General features: G+C 40.7%; 1 protein-coding gene across 8 annotated transcripts in view; it reads right to left on the bottom strand.

Annotated features, from left to right (window-relative positions):
- MCF2L (MCF.2 cell line derived transforming sequence like) overlaps positions 1–22612 on the bottom strand; it is a 170070-nt gene that overhangs the window by 78101 nt on the left and 69357 nt on the right. The window contains exon 1 of one of the 8 annotated variants that reach the window (XM_054191223.1): positions 15666–21071. The exons of 6 other annotated variants lie outside the window; for them this stretch is intronic. In XM_054191223.1, coding sequence (XP_054047198.1) covers positions 15666–15798 — 133 coding nt within the window. In that variant the 5' untranslated portion in view covers positions 15799–21071. Of the gene's footprint in view, positions 1–6088; positions 7824–15665; positions 21072–22612 lie in introns of those variants that run through there. One more of the 8 variants, XM_054191240.1, reaches the window with a different exon arrangement.

Raw genomic sequence — 22612 nt, 5'->3', positions numbered from 1 at the left:
TCTTCCACCTCCCCTTTTGCAAAAGGCAACAAAATTCTTTGTCTTAGTTTGCCTAAATGCTATCACCTCAAAGCACAAACATCAGAAGTAGTATAATCCTCTCTCTTCCGTGTATAGCCCGTGTACTCACAGGATACTACGAGTGCTAAATGCTACAGCTTCTTCCTCTTCTGCTTCATCAGTCACACCTACTTGACACACATACTCTGTAGTCCCACAGCTTCTTAGGGATCAGCTTTAGGTTTGAATATGGTTTACAAGAGTGATCAAACATTAACTAATCTGTAACTAGAAGAAAATGATATAACAATTAGGAAGTCAACCTAGGGATCAACAAGAAGACCTAGTACTTCTCTGTACTTGAAAAAAAAAAAAAAACCTAGAAGAAGATGAGGATGTGGGGAAGAAGATCTTGCAATTTTTGCAAGAAATCTGAAAGTGTTACCAGTTATAGCATCCAGTCTGTTTTGTCATGCTTTTGCTCCACATAGTGCTTAAGTGCACCTACTCTGTTTTGGTGAGAAAGAGATGTTCTTCGTGCTATTTCAAGTCATAATAATTACTCCCTTCCCAAACTGCGAAGGAAGGGGAACTTTGAATCATGGCACACAGCTGTTTTATAGCACATATTTTTGGTAGCCACAAAGAGGACTTAGAAATCAAGGGCAGCAACACCGTCATGTGTACTTACTACCTAAAAGTAAAAATTGACCCGGTGCGTATGGTGTGCTCCTACTATTGCAACAAAGATATTCCTCTCATCCTCTTTCCAGGATGTTCTGAAGAAAGCCAAGCCGGCTGGTAAACCCTTTTCTGTTCTTGCAGGGTAGTTTCAGACTGCTAGGAACCACGTTCCCAAAATAGGGTTAAAATATTGCCAAAACTGCAGCATCATTAACTCCTTAATATTGCAAATCATGCTGAGCGTATCATACAAAAATATTTCAAAAGTATTAGATGTACTTAGTCACCTACATGCTGCATATTTTGCAAAAATCAAAGATTTTTTTGCCTTTTTAAATGGAGAAGTATTAGATACAGCCTGAGAAGCAGCATCTGTTCCCCTAGCCAGCACTTAAGTGATAAGAAGGTGAGTGACCCAGATGTGTCTCAGTACTTAAGCAAGTCTCCACAGGATAACAAAAATAGTAGGTTTTGCCAACTGAATTTAATAAGATTTAATGCTCTAAGAAAATCATTATGGGGATTTTGTTTTCTAACTACTAAAGCCTTGTAAAGAAGAGGGAGTCTTACAAATATGGAAAATGGAAAGATCAACTCTGAATAGATAAACTGCATGCGAGTTATAGGACTCATCTTCAGCGTGACTTAAAAACTAATGATGCAATCACACAGCTTAAACACACATGCTAAAGTGGACATCTTTTCAGACAACCAAACCAAAGATTCCTCTCCACTGAAACCCCCTGCTTTCAACCCTCCCTCTGCAGAAAAATACGTATCTTCAACCACACCCCAAAGCTTTAACTGAAAGGTCAACACGCACAGGACCAGCTGCATGAATACTTGGCAATTCTACTAAATTGAATGCTATTTTTGTGTGTTATTTTGGAAGCAAGATAAGATTTTAAACAATGCGTGATTTTACTCTTGATCTGAACATTAAAGTCACTTTTCTAGAACAGAAAGGTGGCAAAATCTCATTGCTGATTGTACACATTTATTCCAGAGAAAAAATACAGCAGTCCTAGTAATTGTGATGTTGTCACAGAATGGTTTGGGTTGAAAGGGCCCTTCAAAGATCACCTAGTGCAAGCCCCCTATCCTGGGCGAGTACATCTTGCACTAGATCAGGTTGTCCAAAGCCCCATTCAACCTGACCTTGAACAATTCCAGGGATGGGGCATCCACAACTTCTTTGGGCAACCAGTTCCAGTGTCTCACCACCCTCAGCATAAAAAAATGTCTTCCTTATATCGAATCTAAACCTACCCTCTTGCAATTTAAAACCATAGTCCCTTATGCTGTCACTGCAGGCCTTGATAAGTCTTTCTTGAATTTTATCATTTCAACAATACGGAAGATGGCTAGAGTCACTTGTAACAAATTATACATTTTATGGTATTCTGACACAAGCAAATTTCTCCATAGAACTGTACATCTATAAACTAATGTTTTGAAAGGGGATGTGAAGCACTTCCTGGGTGTGAGCGAGAAGGAAGAGCTAAGCGTTCACTTAAGTGGCTTATTTGGAGCTGAGTACTAGTTTTCAGCTAAGAAACATTTACTTGCAGGTGTCTGTAAACTTCCCAGTTCTTGGGACTCTGACTACAGAGGACTTACAAAGAAGAGGTTGCTGACTTCATAACCAAACTTGCTGCCCCACCTTACCACGCAGATGACAGAGTTGTTAAGGAAGCAGCTCTTGAAGCACTGTGGCTTACTGCCCAATACCATTAAAAAGATGAAACCTATCACATATCTCTCTAAAGCTCTGCTAATATTAACTGCTTTGGGTAATACGGAGGCAGGATGTGGCTCAGCATCTCCCATGGGCAGCTACAGAGTCCTTTAATGTGACGGTCAGTTCTGCTGCTCACATCCAGCATGTTGCAGGCAGCGTGCTAGAGGCTGGGCAGAAGCCTCCCCTCCTTTGCTTTACAGACCCCCATTTTCATCTCTTTTAGGTCTCAAATGAAGCATCCATTCATTATCCAATCTGAGAATTTGGCACATGGCTGTAATGACTAATCAAGTTCTGGCCCTGTAAGCAAGGAGTTATTTTTGATCGAAATTGACTGTGCAAAACAGATCAGTGAAGATATAACGTCTTGGGACTTATTTTGGTGTCTCATCTGCGAAAAACCATTAGATTCTGTTTCCGTAAGCGCAACAGCCTAACTGGATATTACCTCTAATTTGAGAGGTTGTTTTGCTAGACTTTTAGGTCCAGAGATTGACAGCTTTCTCTTAAAAAATCTGCCCTTTGGGGCATACAGGGAAATACTTAAGCTTCACACACACACAAAATTCCCTATTTTGTGTGTACCAAGTACAAAGTAGAAGCGTATTAAAAAAGTAACAACTTGCTGTTTGTCAAGAGAAGCCATGGTCCATAAATCATTTCAAGTGAAATGCAAAATCCTTGCTTAGAATTTACAACCAACAAAACCCTCAAGTTTAAACTGAGACGTGAATAGATACATCACTTATTCTGAATTAGATGGCCTCCACAATTCCTCTCACCTAACTGAGCATAAGAACAGAAAACCAGACTAAGCACAGAGGAGCTGAACTACTTCTTGCTACAATTCCACAGGCTCTGTGGAATGAAGGTTCATAAAAGCCAGGGTCTTTAAAAAGCACTGTGAGTGACTGCTCTTCCATTTTCAAAGGCCTTGAGTCTTCTGCACAAAACAGAAACGCAGTAGGGCTGCATTTTTTAGAGAAAAGCCATGTAAAGGAAAAAAGTTCTGAATATTTGATACTTAGAGAAGCGTCTGAGAAACAACATCTATAAAAGCATTTAAGTAAACAGACATATAAGTCTCTCTTCACATCAAGGTAACACAGTAATGACGAGAGGCAGAACCTCTCATACATTATCTGCAGTGAAGAAGCTAAAGAGCAAACTTTGACCTTGAACTTCCCTGGTGGTGGGTATTCTCATCTGAAGTCCATTTGGCCTCACTGCTCTTTTGAGACTGAAGGCAGGTTAAAATAAACACACAAAAAGCCAAATGAACAAAAGAGAGTCACAGCAGCGGTGTTAAGATGGAGATTTACTTTTAAAAACCAGACCCTAGGTCCCAGGTTTCAATAACACCACTGAAGTGCTCTGTAGAAGTTTGGAGCATTGATTTTAGTTTTTGAAAGACACTAGCATTTATTACAAAAGAGTGAATGTCTTTACTGAAGCTCTGCACAGCAAAGGGATGAGAGGAAATAGTCAAATATTGCAGCATGGGAAATTCCAGCTGAATGCAAGGACAAAAATTCACCATGAGAAAAGCCAAGCACTGGAACAGGCTCTCCAGCAAGGCTGAGCTATCTCCACCCTCGGAGAGATACAAAACTCAGATGGACAAGTTTCCAAGAAGCCTGATTTAACTTTACAGATAATCTTGCTTGGAGCAAGAGGCTGGACTAGGTGGCCTCCAGGAGTCTCTTCCAACCTAAGTTTTCTGCAATTCTGAAGCAATTTCCAGGTGAGAAGTCCCCAAGCCCACCTCACATTTCTGGAAAGAAAAGAGAAACTTCCAAGAGAGGTGTCACTACTGTACAACAAATGAACACATACAAACTAAATTGTATACTAAATTCTATATATTGACTTTAAAAATAAATACAGAATAGGCTAAAATTTAGTTATGTTGACACGCCTGCTGTATCTCAGGCTAATAAAAATCTGTCTACCACCAAACTGATATACCATGGTATACCACGGTATATCAATTTGCTGGAAAACAAAACTAAAGCAAAAAAAGAAAACTTGCTCTTCCAAAAAACAGGGAAAGAGGGAATATCCCAGTGTCATGATGAAGTAGCTTTGCTTTCTGGTTTCATGAGAACCGTTCACAACCCTCTAGAAGGGTCCCACGTCAACAACGGCTTCGCAGGATGCAAAACTATCACCCAGTAGCAGACCCCTTCCCACTGCAGTACTATAGCTCTGAGAAGATCATATCATACCCGGCTCAGAGGCAAACAAGCGTGGTAATGACTTGCCTTGCTTTCCTCCTTTCAGATAAAGCTTTGGCATGTTCTTAACATGGAGATGTAGCAAATTATGTCAATTCACCCCCTGCACCATTCATTCCCCAACATGTGACTCCCCTCTGCTGTGCCTCCTGACTCCAGCAGCTGAAGGGAGTCCACCTTCATTGCACATAAGGCTGAGACAGCAACATTTTAAGGACAAGTCCCCTCAATTACAAGCACACACTGAAGACCTCTGCCAGGACTACAATTATCCTCTTTCCACATTTCTCTTACCTGCAAAGAAAACTAGGAGAACCTCTATGAGGGATCCTCTATGGGATCCTGTCTCTTGGAGACAGCCTGCTAACCTCTGGAGATTCACGGCCACAGACAGGCAGTGCCGGCTCCACACCCTGCTACTGCAACACACAAATCGCGTCAGAAACTTTTTAGTCCTGCAATGTACCTACAAGACAGGAGATGATTTTGCCCCCATCTGGATGTTGAAAACCAGAACCAGCATTGCTCACAGCTACCTGCACAGTCTTTAAGCACAACAGAGACTTGAGTCCTGCGCCGTGCCCAAACCAATCCTCTCTTTTCAGTTTGTTCATCCTTTTCCCCATCTCCCTCCCTTCACTCCCTGACGTGGACTGACAAAGCAATTCCCTAAGAAGACATTGTTTTCCTTGGAAATCGTCACCGGGTTGAGCATAGAAATAGGAAGATGGGTATCTGAGACCTCCCCTTGGCTTTCATTTCCTTCACTCTGCTGACCGTAGACACAAACCCTCCCACCCCTATATAGTGCTCAGGAGGAAAAGGAAAGAACAGTGTTGGGGAAAGGGACAAACCCTCTGCCCACTTTCAGCACAACATCACACAAGTGATCTCTGTCACGCTGAACATGCCCACAAGAAGCAGTGGCAGCCAACAGATGAAAATCAAGCCTTGGTAGTTGCGAACAAAAGCAGCCCTGCTTACTTATTTCTCAGTAATCAAATTCAGATTAACCCCCCCTATTTTAAACTTGGCAACTTATGCAAATAGTCCTGGCGTGGCTACATATGCACCATCATGATCTAACACAAAACGCTCCCTGGTTCTGCAGTTAAAAACAGACATCCCCTCTGTCATACAATAATCATCCATTTTCTAAATCCATCCCTCCCCTCTCAGCACAGACAAGGATGCACATAAAGACCAAATTAATCCCTCCACCTTTTCCATCTGGTTAGCCTCACCTTTCTTAAATCTTTCATTCATTCCTCCTAAGCAGCATGCCTTTTGGTACTATCCCTAGTAGCATGGAGTACTACTGAGAAGCAGAGCACTCCGACTCACATGTTGATAATTTAATTAGTAATACTAATTAAAGATTAGTAACAAGATCCACCCTTTAGTTAGAAGAGCCACCTTCACATACCTGTTTCATTTAAATTTGACATTTCAAAAGCAACAACGTTGGAAGGTTATAGACATCAGTCCATTGACTCAGTGCTCTTTCTCCGGTCCTCCTCTGCAAGTCACGCATACCAGAAGCGGAAAACAGAACTGGAAATGTGAATTCAAGCACCAGAATAAGGAAGCAATTTTTGCTTGTCCTTATTCCACAAAACACGCTTTCAGTTTTGCAATGGACTGTAGCTGCACTATTAACAGCAAATAATATCTCCACTGTTTCATTATATCTTAACAGAAACAAGATTCCTATAGAAAGCTTTGACTGAAGGAATTTAAGAAATAATGCATTTTAGATTAACCCTCCTATACTAATGACTAGGGGATGCCAAATTGTATCCCGCAAAAGAAACTGTTTTTTCTCTACTTCAAAAAGGAATCAGGAAAAATTATGTATCTGAGATTTACATAAAATGCAGTGAATTGAAAATTAAACCCCCCTGTAATTCAGAAACAGCAGGACAGCTCTCCGCAACAGCGAGTTCTCCTTGAAAGCTTTAGCGCCATAATCACTGCATGAGCGAAGCCTGAACAAAGTACATCCCATGTAAAATGCAGGAACAGATTTAGTGGACATGTCTGATATACTGAGAAATACCTCTGCAAATAAAAAGATACACTGCAAATTTACACAAGGACACAACACACACGCCCCCGTAACAATAAACTGTATTTATATATGAATGTACACAAAATGAGTACAACCTCTGTCATTGTACTAAAACACATCCCATTTTCCTCAGCAGGATAATGTTATCTGACAGAGTTCCCGCCTGACCTGAAATCAAGTAACTAAGCAAATTTGAAAGACTAGACACACCTGTGCTTTTCTTCAGAAGAAGCCACAATTCAGCAATATCTTTGTAGAGCAAGGAGATCAGGCTTAAGGTCATGTTGCTTCTAATCGATTTAGTGGAAAATAGTTCCGGAGACAGTGACCTATTTATCTGTGAGCCCGTCTTCAGTGCAAAATGAGAGCGCAAAATTCCATCTTTCAGTCAAAGCCAAGCCACCAGGGACACAATACCCTTCTTCAAATTACATGCAGAGCAACTGTGCCTGTCAGGAGGCTCAGAGGTCCCCCGAAAGGCTAGCTGGTTGCTGGTTACTTACCACTTCTCTTCCTGCATAAAGCGCTGGCGTGTATTAGATGCAAGCTGTTTGCTTTAAATGTGTACACGTGTACTGTTCAAACATTATCAGAGTAAGAATGCATTAAAAAAACTAATCCTAAGTGTGCCTTGTCAAGAACCTCCCTTTAAGAGCCCTAGTTTTAACAAATGATGATCCAGTAAATCCATCACTGTCATCTTTTTTTACTACCCACCCCTTCTCCACACAGGGAAACTAACTGCACAAGGGGCAGATCTCCTTTTCCAATGAGCCTTTCATTAAAAAGCTCCTCAGATATGCATCCATCATTTCTCACCTGTGAGGGAATTCTCACCACGTGTTTTTGGCGGAACCAAACTGGCATGTTTTCCTTGGTGGTAAACCCATCAAGCACCTGTTCCCTATGAAGGAGCCTACCTAAAGCAGCAGGAACCACCAAAAGGACATATCTTTCAACTTGCAATGTCACATTAGTACAAGATGCACAAATCTTATTCGTAAGAAAATGGGAAGTAAGGCAACAGATAATAAAATCAACTATAACCAAAATATTCCATATGATCTTTCAGACGTGAACGCTCAGTCGTCTTGCTTTACTTGACCCTTTAAAGTAATCACCCAGTGACAGACTACCTGTTAATTAATACACTTGAGATTAGTTACCAGCAATCCAGACTCGCCAATACAAAGAGTGAGCCAATGTGCAGGAGTGACAGCAACAACCATATGAAAACAAACAGATTGTTTTTCCTCGCTTCATGGTGATAAAGAGCCCTTTTCCATCAAGAGAGGTCAAGGAAAGAGGCCAGTGAGGATAAAAAGCTTGGACTGATGGTTACATCTGTTCACAAAATCCCATTTACAGATGGGGCAAAGCTCAGCTTTAGCTTCAGCACTCCTGAGCCATCAACCATTCCCACGAACACCAACCCAAACAAACCCAGGTCCCCCACAGACCACACCAGAGGTTATTTTCTGAAGCGCCCCCATATCTGTGTTCTCACCACTCATCCGCCATGGGGCAGGAACTGTTGATAATCCCAAACCAGTCAGCTGTATTGTACTAATTCTACCATCCATACTAGCAGCGCTATTCAGTGCGGAGCATTAAAATGCGACCTGAAGGATCTAACTGAGGTAATTTAGTTTAAGTTCTGCTATTTCATTTTGGGGCCCATCACATTTCATGCTATGTCAAAACCCAAGAGTTTCCTAAGCAATATTTGATGTTTTTAATTAAAGGTAGATTCAAAAGAAGTAACACTCCCTAGAAATGTTTTACTTAACTGTTCTGTATTTTGCAAGGACATTACTAGCACATTTGATTTTTAAGAGAGTTCAAAATTAGTGAATGAGTCTCCACACCGCTCCCACAAGTCCTGTAAATACTCAGACATGTGAAAGTTGAGACTGAGTAAGTGACCTAACCTGGATCAGGTAACAGCATTTGTTGCGACGTCAGAAACAGGATCTACATCTGGTCTCGGCTCTAAGCCCGTACTCCCTCCTTTCCAGGACCGTCACCCAACCGGCTCGGCGGAGGTGCATGCTCCTAGATCAGTATCTTGACTTGCAGTCCTCAGACAGAGATCATAATTCACAGCATTTTATTTCTAGCTGTTGTGCTACAACATGGCTCCAGGAAGAACAGTCCTAGAGCAGCTACAAATCCTACTACATATGACATGCCATATGCAAGTACACACATTGATACTCATTTCTTTCTTAATAGCACCAAGCCAGTCTCAAACATTTGCTAGCGAGAGTCCTCAGCAACATGCTTGGCTGACTGTTAATATTAACAGGAGTTTGCTAAAACCTAACTATCCCAAGTTTTACGCAATGATATAGGAATGCTCTCCAAACACGCAAAGAGAGGGTGAGGAAGCTTTATGGCCTTCCTTCAGGCATTAAAAACAACTGAAAGAGGAGATACACCCTTCTCAAAAAGGTATCACCTTCACCCACACCCATTCAAGTTAAGACAGAGGAACCTAATATTTTGGCAAGCTGGCTACTTCCTTAAGAAAAAGAAAAAAACACAAAACAAAAAAACATGAATGTAAAAGAGGAAAAAGAACCACCTCCAGCACGCTGGCTGTGCTTACTCTCATTGTCAAGACAGAGGGGAAGTATAAACCCACATATTAATCACCACTGCCTGTTCCACAACCCCTTCATGTTGTATGTAACGTGGACAGCCACCTCCCAACAGGCTTCTGTCTTCAGATTTTGAAGCAGAGGAAACAGTGGAGCAAGTAATTCAGAAAACCAAGTACTTGTTTAAAAATAACCCAATTTCAGGGACTAGCGCAACAGATGCGTATAATATTCATTCTCCAGGTGCCCACCTAGCGTCCTTCTAGCCTTCAAATCTCCTAAATCCACAGTTCCTGGACCACTCAGGATCTAATAATAATGATCATGGCTAAGATCACCAAAATATAGCACTGCTTGTTTCAATGTTACTACCCTCCAATATTAACCAACCGGACACACCTCCACATCTCACTTTCAGGACCCAGAGCGTCCTTAGACTGAACAGCACAGGTGAAGAAGCGGTACAGAGAGCTCAGCCTCTGCTGTACAGGAGACTCGGAGCCTGCTCCCGCCGTGCCGGAGGGACAGGAGCCCACACAAGGTGCCGCTGTGGAAATTGGCCTCAGCTGTCTGGCAAAACAGTGGTTCAGGCAAAGGTGATTTTTTCCTAGCAGTTCCATTCTGTACAGAGAGCTTAAAATCTCACTGGGCTAGAGACGCTACAGGCTCCTGTGAAGCAGAGTATGAAACACCCTCCTGGGAAAAGGGGGCCCCTGCCAGTAACCAAATGCATTTTTATTTTAGCGCTCTATTTAGGAGCGCGTGCGTGGGGGAAATGCTTGCTCCGTAGTTATAATACTTGGTCTCCTTGCTGTGTGCTTCAGAGAACAGCAGCAAGAAAGAACAAACGAGTCGAAGCCAAAACCCTTCCCTGGCCTTTGTGATCCAGTTTGAAACACAACTGGAGAGGAAAACTGTGGTACGTGGGCACGCATGTTAGCAACAAGAACATAGGGGCAAATTTAAGCTGTATTAAAACACACAGGAGCAACAACCCTCCTGAGAAAGTGTATGTTGGTAACAGGTATGTTATAAATGCAAGTAAACAATTTCAACTCCACTCATGCTCTACGCTCAGGTTAAGTTCTCCCTGCCACCTCAGCATGGGCTGTGAGCAACATACTCCAGCCCACAGAGCAGAGGAAAACACTGTGGGAGAAGCTGTTAAGGGATGGATGCAAAGCCAATTGAGGGTAAAAGGCGGCGTCATCCTCATTTCATGAAACGCAGAGAAGGAAGTTGTGACTGTGGCTTAAATATACAAGATACCGCACCTGCTTAATAAAGCACGTGCAAGTGTGCAGCACAAGGGTGGCAACATTCGTGGTAAAGTATATTAAAGTTTGATAAGTTCAACATTATAGTATAATTATTAAACATATTTTTCCTTCAGGGGTGAGGTACTTCACAAAAAGCACAACAATAAAACGATGTGGCACTTTGTGGGATTCAGCATGACAAAAGCTATCCTTACAGGATCATCTTTAGCATAATGTAAATGTATACTCTCTCTAAAAAAAAAAACCGCAAAAGATACCTAACTCGTATACCTAACTACCTTTCCAGAGGTCCCTTCCAACCTCTGTCATTCTGTGATTCTGTACCTGTAACCACAGCATTTATAATTGCGTGGAGTTTGGAAGACGTTGGACAATATGATGCATCTGCTGGCATCTAGTTTAGCACACCAGACTATTTAAAAGCCCTATTAATTTTCTCCTTCTAATCCTTCTTGATTTTTTTTTTTTCCAAAGAATGGATGCAAAAAAAAGGTCTCGTGCTTTTTAAAGTCATCAGGCATTCAAAATTGCTAATTCTTTCTGGTTTACATCAAAAGATTCCAAAGCATTGAAAATAAGTTTATATACACATTATACATCCATACACACACACATATGTGTTTGTATAAATCTATTACCTAAAGCAGCTTGTTAAATCTCCATGCAGCAACAAAACTAACCCGTTTTAAACTGCTTTGGCAGTTTTCAACTCAGATGCTAAGTCACCAAAAAAGGCCCCTGTATCACATCCAAACCTAAATTTAAGCCAGCCTGAGCAATCAAAACTCGTGGTCAGAGAAAAACAGTGAGAGCTCCTATTCATAAAGACAGACACTGCTTCCATGAAAATGAGCATGCTGGTAATACCAATAGCTGCTGGAGCACTTCAAAGTGAAGGATGCTGTTCAATTAATAGGATAAAGCCTGCAATCTCTTTCAAAAAGATATTGCTAGGAAGAAACATAAGGAAAGCTACTGAGGAATTACACCTTAAAAGTACTCTTGCACCGTACGACGGTAATAAATTTCAGAGCTTTGAGGATTACGCAGCCCTTACACTGGGTATCTGGAAAGTAAAACAAAAAGCAAAAGAAGACTTCAATAAATTTTAAGGAAGTGTAACACCCTATCAGGGATGGCGCACCTCTGACCTCATGACTACACTTAAGAGTTTCTTTCACAAACCATGACAGAAGTCTGCCCACTGAATGCAGTTATCATACATCTGTTTCCATTTCTAATTTCAAAATTGTATCTTTTTGGTGTCCTGGGAACTGAATTTCAATCAGTTTATATTTTTCTAGTTACATGTCCTTTCTAAACAAGCTCCCACAAGTATTTGATCACAGGCCTCTCCTTCACTGTGCTGTGGGATTTACTGAGGTTCCTCACTTCAGAGACACACAAAAACCAGACTTTTCTTCAGGCGAAATTTAGTCACCCAGGAGTTAGTAGTAAAACACTTTATCCTGCAGTACTTGGTGACAGTTCCATCTGTCCACAGCTGCAAAAGCCAACAGAGAAATGCATGTGACCTTTTTAACTTCACAAGCAGCGGTACCTCCCTACAGCAGCGCCCGCAACGAGATGTGGCTACTCAGACTGCACTGGGGCGAGGAAAAGAAGACTCCTGGCTCTGCACCGAAGCTGTCTGCAGCAATATTCAAAATTCAGTAGATGGGAGACTGCAGTCCGGTAAGAACTGAAAACTGTAATTAAAGGTGGAAATCAAACTGCCACTGACATTAGACAGAAGGTAGGACTAAAATTCAGGAAAATCAACAGGATGAGATCCATTTTTATAGCAGCAGTGGGATTAAAGGAGCAAGTGAAGGAGCTAAGAAATAGATGAGGAGTTTAGTGGCAACAAAAATGATAACCCAACAGTGAGTAACGAGAACAGAAATGTTATGAAAGCAGCACAGGAATTGAACTCAGGAATGGAAAAGCAGGTTTATTTTGTATTCTGAAACACTATATATTAATAAAGAACATTACTGCAGAAAGCAAGAAAAACCAGCGCAGACCATTACAAAGTGTTGTGCCACAATTGCAACTATATTGATAGTCAAGATCTAAAATAAAACTTTGTCAGCAATAGGAAACCTTTTTTGTGACTCTTAAAGTATACAGCATCGTTTTTTCCCCCAGATTAACAAGATACTCAGGAAGCATAAAAACTTTCAGGTCAGAAGTTGTGGGAGAACTGGTTCCAACAAAAATATCATATGCTCCTGTAACACTGATGAACACAGATAAAGGCTGCAAAACTATTTATTACAAAGGAAGGAAAGGAAAAGAACTTTTGCAGAAATCATCATTCCCCCAAATACTGAAACAGCAAACAGGACAGAGAGAAGAGAAACCTGCCTTTGATAGGAGATAAAGAGACAGAAAAGATTCATTCCATCACAGCCCTAAAATAAGTTCAGGTGGTTTTGGACAAGTTTGTTAGGATATTTCAGTGCTGGAGGATAATTCACAGCTTCAAATAAAATGAAAAAATTTGGCTATTAGATCATCTCACATAGATGCCATTTTAGGTTGGTGAGTACAGGCAAAATCCTTCAGAATTGTCCATCAAACTTAAGTCTTACCCTGCATAAATCTGACCCACATTATTGCGAGATTACACTTGAAAATGGTCAAACCCACAAAACAGAATAAAAACGCCACTGTCTTCTTAACAGCTTCTTACTTTTCAAGCTAGTTTTGATTTTGACTCATGATTTGGAATTTCTGTGGCCAAAGTATGCGTGCTGCAGCAAGCTGCCTGTGGCCGAGCAACTTACCAAGTCCCTACTTATGGAAAAAGTGTGAAAAAATACAAGCAGACACTTCGAGCAATCCCCAAAGCTTACCATTCTCTCCCCTTACACGTTCCCAAAATAGTATTTCAATTTCTCCCATTGCCAACCCTTTCACCCTCCAGGGCTTCAACAAGCTTCAGAGTTCCCTCAAGAAAAGAGAAGACTTAACATCAGCAAAGAGTAACCAAAGCTCATTTTTCACCGATCAAAAAGCAAAAGAGCAGAAACACATTTAGACTAGCTTTTTCTGAAGAGGTGACCTGAAGAGCCAACCTGGAGAACTCCTTCCGGACAGAAATTCACTTCCTTCCAAGAAAGAAAATCTCACTGCAACAAGAGAACAAAATACCTTAACCCTTGTGCTTAGTAGTGCAATATTCTTGGTGAAATTTAGTCAATGGAGAAAAGAGAAAGCTCACCCTGCTCTCTGTGGAGACATACAATCACACCTGACCTTTTTACTTTGTAGACTCAGGATTTTTAAGAAAACATTAGTGGATCATTAAAAAAAAGGCAGTGATCCCTTTAATAAAACACTTCTTAAAAAAAAAATATCTAACCCTGCAAAGAGCTGTTGTAATATCCATAAACAACTGCAGTGAAGATACACGGCAGCTGTAACTGTGTCCCATTTCCAGTCTCCAGCAAGCAAACAGGAAACCTATACCCTTACCTGATTGAAAAAGCAGCCAGTCCCTGAGATTTTAATCTGCCTAAAGCAACAGACATTTTCCTTCTTTTCCAGTTTCCTAGGATGCTTCCTGACCCGCTCAGGATAGCCTTATGGAGGCCAAGCTTTTTAACAGCAACATTACCTTCATTTTCCACATTAACTATTGCTACTTGCCCTATTACTGTATTTACTTTTCGCCTAGGTGTGACAGCTCAGGCAGGGTTGTGGATTCAAACAACAAAACCACTCCTCTGCCAGGGGCAGTTTATTCGCATCAGCCTCTAACTTCAGAAGGCAGGATTTTTCAGCAGACCTCAAAAACCTTCACACTACTTTGAGATGTGCAGTAATAAAAATAGAGGCACCAGCCAGGCAAGAGATGTAATTATGCAAACCTTTAGCTAACAAGGAGGAAAGGCCTATAAAAACTTGGCAACCCATCACATCCACCTCCTAATTTCCACCGATTAGGATTTTGCAATTAACAGAAGGCAAAACTTGCCAAGCCCCCCTGCTTTTGTAGCTCTGGGGTAACACCTCAACCCCAAAATTCTTTTGAAACAGTTTCGTATTTCTTCTCTTTTCTGTAAGAAGCACAAAGATGTAAAGAAGGATGGAATGAAGGCCAAAGAGCAAATTCCACTTCCTCTGACACACGCAGCAGCTGAACTAATGCCCACGAATCTCAGAGGAGGGAGAGACCCCCCAGACATGACCCCCACCCGTTCTTTCTGCTCTTCCTCTTGTTGCCTTTGCAAAAAATGCATTTAGTTTCCCCCAGCTTCTGTCTTACCAAGCACGTAACCTGATTAGTTGAACATAATTTTAACTTAGCCCTTACCCTTGTAGTTTCATTAAGAGAGAAGCACAGGGCAAGTGGATCAAGGGTGAGGGCGCTCTTTGTAGTTCCCTGCACTATGGTGGCAGCAAATAAGACTTCTTCAATTAAAGCCTCATCCTGCAGCCAATCTTTGAAGTATTTAACAGTGTCTTTTTAACAGGACATATTTTATGCCCTTATTCAAAAGCCTCCCTCTCCCCTTACTCAAACACAGAACACCCTGTGACTGCTGCTATTTTGATCCCCACACTACAGCAGTTTAGCCAATACCAAGGACACTTATACACCTTTTCAGGACACCAAACACATAATACTGAGGATAACGAATACAGATACCCAGTCAATTCAAGGAATCAGCAAAGAACCAAAGATACTACACAGACAGTATGCTGGAAGTGTTTTCCAACAGCTTTCAGGGTTTTTTCGTCATTAGAATTTCTTTTCCTACACTATGAACAAATTTGATGCAGCTTACATATAAGATGTATCCAAGTCCCTACTGTTAGTTGCATATAATTCCTTAGAGCAGGAAAAAAAAGCAATCCGTATCTTCTTTTTAATCTCCCTGGTTTATTAGCTAGTGAAGGAAACAGCAGCTCAGCTACAAATAAGTAAAAGCACGGAAGTATATTAGTCTCCACAAACCAACAACAAAACCTCATGACTCCACTGAGCTTATTTCATGTTTTCTTCTTCAGGCAATAAGGAAGAAGCTCTCACTGTACCTGAGTGGAAGGAAAAGACTTGCAGCTCTATCATCAGCTTGCCCAAAAAAGCAGCATGCATCCGTCTGGCACCTCCTGGCAGCTGACGGGTATTGAGCTTCAGCCAGCCCAGCTGGGGCAGATTCGCAGGCATTTAAAGATTCACAGGTGCAGCCACCAGCAGTTAGCTGACAAAGAGCTTGTGCAAATACTGCTTTTGCAAGCAGGTCTTCAGATCAAGTGCGGTGCTACAAACCAGTAACCTAAACGCTGAGACACAGACTCAGATCTCACGTGAGCCTGCTCCCATCTAGCAGCCCTTCCACTGAAGTTACTGCCTCCCATGCAACAGCAGAGATTGGGAGCTAATCAGTATCCTTCTGGTGTGCTCCACAATTTGGCAAACTGTAACCCAAAGCCTACTTTATCACATTTTCTCTGTTCTTATATTATTGTTTTATACCATACTGCCTCCCCTCGCTTGCTTAACTGTTGGTATAGTGCTCTAAAACATGCCTTTCATCTCTGAAGCACGGATGCTGTTTGCAGGTACCAACAGCCACCTGTGTTTCTTCCTTTCTAAAATAAACATGGTCACAGAGAGGAAATTGTTTTAAAAAATTTAAACTACTCAAGAGTGAACAAGCCCATTGTTTGGAGAGGAGACTTCGGGGCGGCAGTGCACTACCACGACTGTGTTGCAGAGCATCCGTAAAAATCCTGTGGAGCGCACGGGTTCGAGGTTGGCGTGTGCTGGGACAGGGGGAGAGGGGACAGAGCATTCTCATTGTTTAAATGTAAACAATAATAATAATAGGCTTTTGTAATTGAGAGAAGGAAGCAATCTAATGTGGAAAACAGTTGTTATGACTCTGTTTATGACTCCCTGTTCCTGAAAAATATGCCGGGTTACTTTGTAACACGGAAGGGGACTAAACTGAGGTGACCTGAAACTGGGCGAACGGCTGAAAACTCCTCTGATAAGATGGGCTTGGGAATACCTTTTTTCTTTTTTTCTACTGGAAGCATGCCAGAATGGAAAATACTGGGTGGAAGATCCCTAACTCTTGTGGCTGTAAGAGCTTTATCCTCAAACCCCCAGACAAATTTCAGTTATTTAGGCAGTAAACCAGATTCACTGCCAAACGGTGGCTTGGGCACCTTCAGGGAGAAAACTAACACCTGAGTCCAAGGGGATGATCCTCAAAACAATCTCCTAACACTTCAAAACCTGAAGGTTCATTAGAAATTCTTCCAACACAGCTGAAGTTCTCTGCATACAGTCTGATCTGTATTTAGACAGTTTAATAGAGAAAGAAATTCCAAGAGCTGGGCCAAAACCCCAAGTCCCTCTTTTGGCAAGGAAACAGGCTTTGTTAGGGACCACTAGGACTTAAGTTTTTAAGCTCTAATAATAAGGTGGGTACTATCAAACCTCCTCTAATGCTTGCAGTGAAAATGGGAGCACAAGCTGGTTTCGTATTCAACTGCGGGTGCACATCACTCGCACTCGGAGCGTGCTAACCAGACCAGGATGCCTCACAGGACAAGCAGAGCATCTCCTCGCTTAAGGATGCCACTGCAGTTTAGGGCGGCAAATCTGGCATTCCCAGAGGGATATTTTGGGGCATTGTGAAAACTGTACTCACAAAGCTGTGATACCTAGGGACCCAAAGGACCAAGCGAGGACTCCGAGGGTCCCACTTTTTGGCTGATTCACCCAACTTCCCTTTACATCATTCTGGGACTTGGAGCCTCTGTGGCTCTTATGCTGCTTAAGTAGCACTGTACAGCCAGTCACCTGCGCCAAAGCAGCTCCTCTCTCATACCGCAAAAAATATTAGTCCCTTTGACAAAGTAAATCTTAAAAGTTGCAGTCATACTCAGAAAAAAAATAGCAATCTCCCCTCGGGCTATCTTAAATACACAATTTTGTCTTGCTGCTTGAGTTAAAATATGACTAAATCCATATTTTATTTCTCTGATGCCTTTTCTGCCATAGGGCATTCTGTTGTGTCTACAAACTGTTTCATCTGCAAAACATTACAAGATTTCATCACAAGCAATATATATACTTCATTTGGTCATAGGAGGTATCTCTTCATGAAATATTAAGTTAGCACTCTATCATTATTCAGCATGTGCATCTGGAGACTGTCACATCCTATTTGATTCAAGGAAAAAAATCACATATTTCTGTAAGAAAAGCATGCTTTGCTTAATTTTACTGACATCAGAGAATTTTGCTTCTCAACTTTGAAATAACTTCTTATTACACAGGAAAACATTCAAAAAACTCATTAGGTTGATTTTTTTTCTTGAAGGAATCTATCCCTAAAATAACTCCTTAAATTCACATGACAACATCTGCAAAAATTATTATTACGACCTACCTTGCAGACAAATAACATAATTTTCAATAGCTGGAAGTCAGAAAAAAACAGAGAAGGAACGAAGGTCAAACGTTATCAACTAAAAGGGGAAAAGTTTACACTGAAGAAGGTAGTAGACACCACCTGAGGTCTTTAAACAATCTTTGAGAGCCACCATGGTAGATGATACAGAGACAGATATCAAAACATTATCTGTGTCCCAGATGCACAGTCCAGTTAAAATGTCGGAACACACTACTGGAGTCCTAGAGGTTTTTGTGGTTAGAGAGTTTGAAAGTGAGTTGAAGGAGAGCTGTGCAGTTTTGGGCTCCCAAGAAGGACATGTTTTGAGTTTCTGTTTCAGAAACTCATCTATGGCATGCACTAAGGTAAAGCTTCTCTAATATAAAAGGATAGAGGCAGTATCTTGAATTCTTTGTTTCACATGCTAGCTCTCTTTAAAAACAACTGACCTACTGATCCCTACCCATTTTCTCATATACACCTTTTGAATACACCAAAGACGGTGAGAATTAATAAATGTTTGGCTAAAACAGAGAAAATGCTTATTTTGAATCACGAAGGCTTAGAAATTAAAGAGTAATTCTGCTCTGCAGACTCGCTGCATGGAACAACTTGCTTGTGTTTCATGAAAGCTTATGACTCTCACTAGAAGAAGAAAAGGAGGGAAATATAGATTGCATCTTTCCTTCAAATAAAAGCCTGAAAAGCAAGTAGCTCCTTCCCCAAAACCCAAAGGACACATAGAAACAAGTTCTTCAATTAACCCTCTGACATATATTCATACAAACTATATGTCACATACTGTGGAGACTTCTAAAGTGATTTCTCAGAGAAGTAAATCAAAAGATGGACTCGCTCGGAGAATTACTCATCACTAATGCAACTAAGCAACAATGTTAAGACTGTCCATCTTAAACTCCTAATGACTTTTAGAATACAGCCCCATCCAGATTAAGGTTACTGTAGGTAATTCACAAATCACATGAGTTCTCATAATCCAGGACAACTCTAAGACAAATAAGCACCGGAATTGTACTAGTCACTTTAAAAGTACACTCTTGACTAACCACTCACATCTGAAATTATGTGGTCATTCTCTCCCAACTGCCCCACCAACTGCTACATGTTTGCTGAGCGTACAAAACTACTTACTAAAAGACAAGTGCAAGCTACTCCCACTTTGTCCTTCAACATCCTCTTCTAACTTGCTCCCTGGACTCACTTTTTTGTGGTCTCTTTACAAAAGTTCCAAAATTGACTAGAAACTTTGAAATAAGAAATAAATGTAAGTCTGATTAAAATAATTCGATGAAGATGAGACTCACTGCATGCTGATCTCACATTTTTTTCACCTGGGGATAAGAAGAAGCAGCCCCTACATGAGATCCCCACAGGGTCCTCCAGTTAGTTCTTTAGCCTGACTCCAAAAGGAAAGAATGAACCTATTCAACAGCCCAGTCCCTCATCCCAAATTGTGTGCAAGTTGACAAACTGACTGTCAATGACACCAAAGACCGATGACAGATATTAAAAAAGAGTAAGTAAATGTGAAAATTAAGCCTATCAGCAGGTCTTGTCCATTATTTTCAGAAAAAGCACTGACCAACAAGATTGAGGAAGGCTTCATGCCACACTCAAGTGCAAGAAACAGTACTGGTGTGTGAAGTTGGATTAAACGCTGACTAAAATAGAATCTCTTTGGTTTTGTTTTTTTTTTAAATCACAGAGCAAGAAATGAAACACATAACAGTTGCGTTTATCTTCGCTGCCTGCTTTGGAAAAAGATGCAGTGGCTCTGAAATAAGATAAAATAAATAAATAAATAGAACAGCTAGCTTCAATCAGGAAGTGCTGGGAAACTTACAATAAACTTTGATCCTTTTAACTTAGCGTGCTTTACCGTGAGGCCATGTATGTTCAACCTTTTCAGGTTAGCTTAACCTTTGAGGTTAATTTGAAGATCACGTGGCATTTTGTTAAACACTACAAGGAAGAAGTGCAGGCCATCTTATTAAGCATGACTTCAGTATAGCTAAACAGATTGCAACAACACATGAGATTGGAAATGTCTTGAAAGAACAATGAAGAAGATAAAGGGAGTAAATAAAGTTACATTCTGTCTCCGGGACTGGTTCTGCCCAGAGAGTAAATACCTTCTTGTTGACAGTTCTCCGTATGGAAAAGCAAATGCATGCTATAATAACAGCAATTCAGTTTTACTCTAAATTACTGAAACAAAGTATCTCTGCTTATTCATCAGGGAAAGTGTCGGTTCTTTTTTTCACTATTGGATTATTTTTTCCAATCTCCTTTCCTCACAAAGGCATATATTCTTCAGTAGCCATGAAAGCAGGAAAAATACAAATTCCTACTAACTCACTGCATATTATGGCATTAGTACCATATATGCTAGTGCCTCTAATTAAATGGGCTTTTAAAATATCACTTATGGTCAGGAAGACATTTTTTCCCCATTTCAAGAGTCACAGGCACAGTCAGATTTTGTTTTCTGAGAATTCATTTTACAGGTATTGAAGTAACACAACTATTTTTGACATTTTTTTCTCTATTCACACGTGTAACCACTAACGTCACACAACAACAACCCTTAGAAAAGGTCTGTTCCTTGTAACAAGACTCATTGACAGCTTAAATCTTAGCAAACAGGGATAAAGAGAAAAATCATAGACAGAGGTTGGGGAGATGCGAGGGGCAAGAGAGCGGGCTCAAGGAGTTCAGAGTCAGTGGATCTATTGGAACAGGAGCCTAGAGGCAAGGTCTTGTATTGCCCTTAATTCTCTGTGTGTGTGTCTCTCTCTACTTGGAAAGATTCTTAAAAGGCCTTGTTTTCTTGGAGGAATCATTATCCAGAGGAATAAAAGTGGTGGCCTGTACATCAGTACCCCAGAGCCTACATATTCCTGTGTTATTATGCACACAACTGGAGAAATAACATTCTTCCCCCAGATTGAATAAAGGACTAAAAGTTTTAAAATAGTCACTTTTATTACATTGTAATTTAGAATATTATAATTTTATGTTGTTTAAAAAGGAATTCAAATCACTTTTTAGTACAAGAAATGGGAAATAATAAGCAATTTCAGGGATCTGGAGTAGGACCACTCCAAAATCTGCTGATAACATCATCTATTTTAGATATTTCTACTTTCTATCACAGCATGCATCTTAACGTGATTGTAAAATACACCCCTCCACTCATGCATTTCCCTCACTTTTACTTTTTAACACAAAGAATAAAGATTTTAAAATTGAAAAAAAAAAAAAGCTAAATTACAAACTTCAGAAAAAAGCAGTTTAAAAAGGAGGCTAGGGTCCTTAAGTTTTACAGGACGTCAACACAGACACCTAAGTGAAGGAAGAAAAACATTTGCCAGGTGTTGGTGAATTGGTATCTCTGAACAGTAATAACCTCTTTATAAGAAAACGTACACTGAACGCATTCCAGCAGCAGAAACTGCCCTATGAAATTGTGTGATGATGCTCTGAAACTAATTTCTGAGGGAAGAAGCAACTCATTCTTGATGGACTTACTGCTTGGGAACTTTTCTGACAGCTGTGACTGTTTTTGTTTATGTGCTCACTCTTCACTGAGTAACTTGGCTGGGCCCAATAAATCATTTAATTTAAACACATCACAGATATTAAATGGTAGCAAGTTGGCAGTGGGGATGCCATTTGAGAGGAAAGTAAGTTCTATAAAAACCTTATATGGCAATTTAGATCCTAAAATATCTAATATTTTACTTCCTTCAGAAAAGAGGACTTAAAATAAAACCTAAACACTACCACCCACCAGTCAGACTCTTCCAACAATGTGCGTTCTGTGAACAGAGTGTATTTTAAAGAATGGATGAGCTAGCAAAATTTATAGTAGTAAGACTCCTGAAACACATGCTTTTTTGGCACATATAAAACAAGGAGTTCAAAACGCTTCCAAGAACACAGACCTAAGCCACACACCTTACCCACCCCTGACTTAGCAGACTGCACAGTCTGTTTACATTCACCAGATCTGGCAGTTATTATAAAGTTAAGCCAACTTACCCTGCGCCACAAAATCCAGCCACGAACACCATTCTGAGAAAAAATAATAGCTCTTCATTTCTGCTACAGAAATTCCTCTCTGATTCATTGTCAGGGAAAAAAAATGTCCACTTTTCCCCTCCTCTACTCAGAACAAACTACCCTGAGAAGGTAAGAACTTTCGTATTAACTGAACTTTGTTCCATAAATGCAACAGGTGGCACAAGATGACTTTACAAATATATTTTCCTCTAGTAATACCATTGTTCTTGTAATTATCTCTTAATTATAGTGTTCTCCCCTCACGTCCCCACCCTGCATATTTACAGACTGCCGATATACCCAGTGTCTGATACAGTATATCTAGGCTATAGGCTCAAGCCCTGAGCATATTTTCACTCATGTCAGGCTTTAACAAGGCAAAGCAAAACCGTTCTTCACTCAGATATTCATAACACTATCTGGAACTAGTTATATTACACTGCCAACTCATAGTTTTAGTATTTTTGGTGCAGTTTATCACCTCTT

Source organism: Rissa tridactyla, chromosome 1, assembly GCF_028500815.1.
Source record: "Rissa tridactyla isolate bRisTri1 chromosome 1, bRisTri1.patW.cur.20221130, whole genome shotgun sequence".
NCBI classification, from domain to species: Eukaryota; Metazoa; Chordata; class Aves; order Charadriiformes; family Laridae; genus Rissa; species Rissa tridactyla.
Note: the sequence above shows the minus strand (reverse complement) of the source record. Positions and strands in the feature narration are given on the sequence as shown.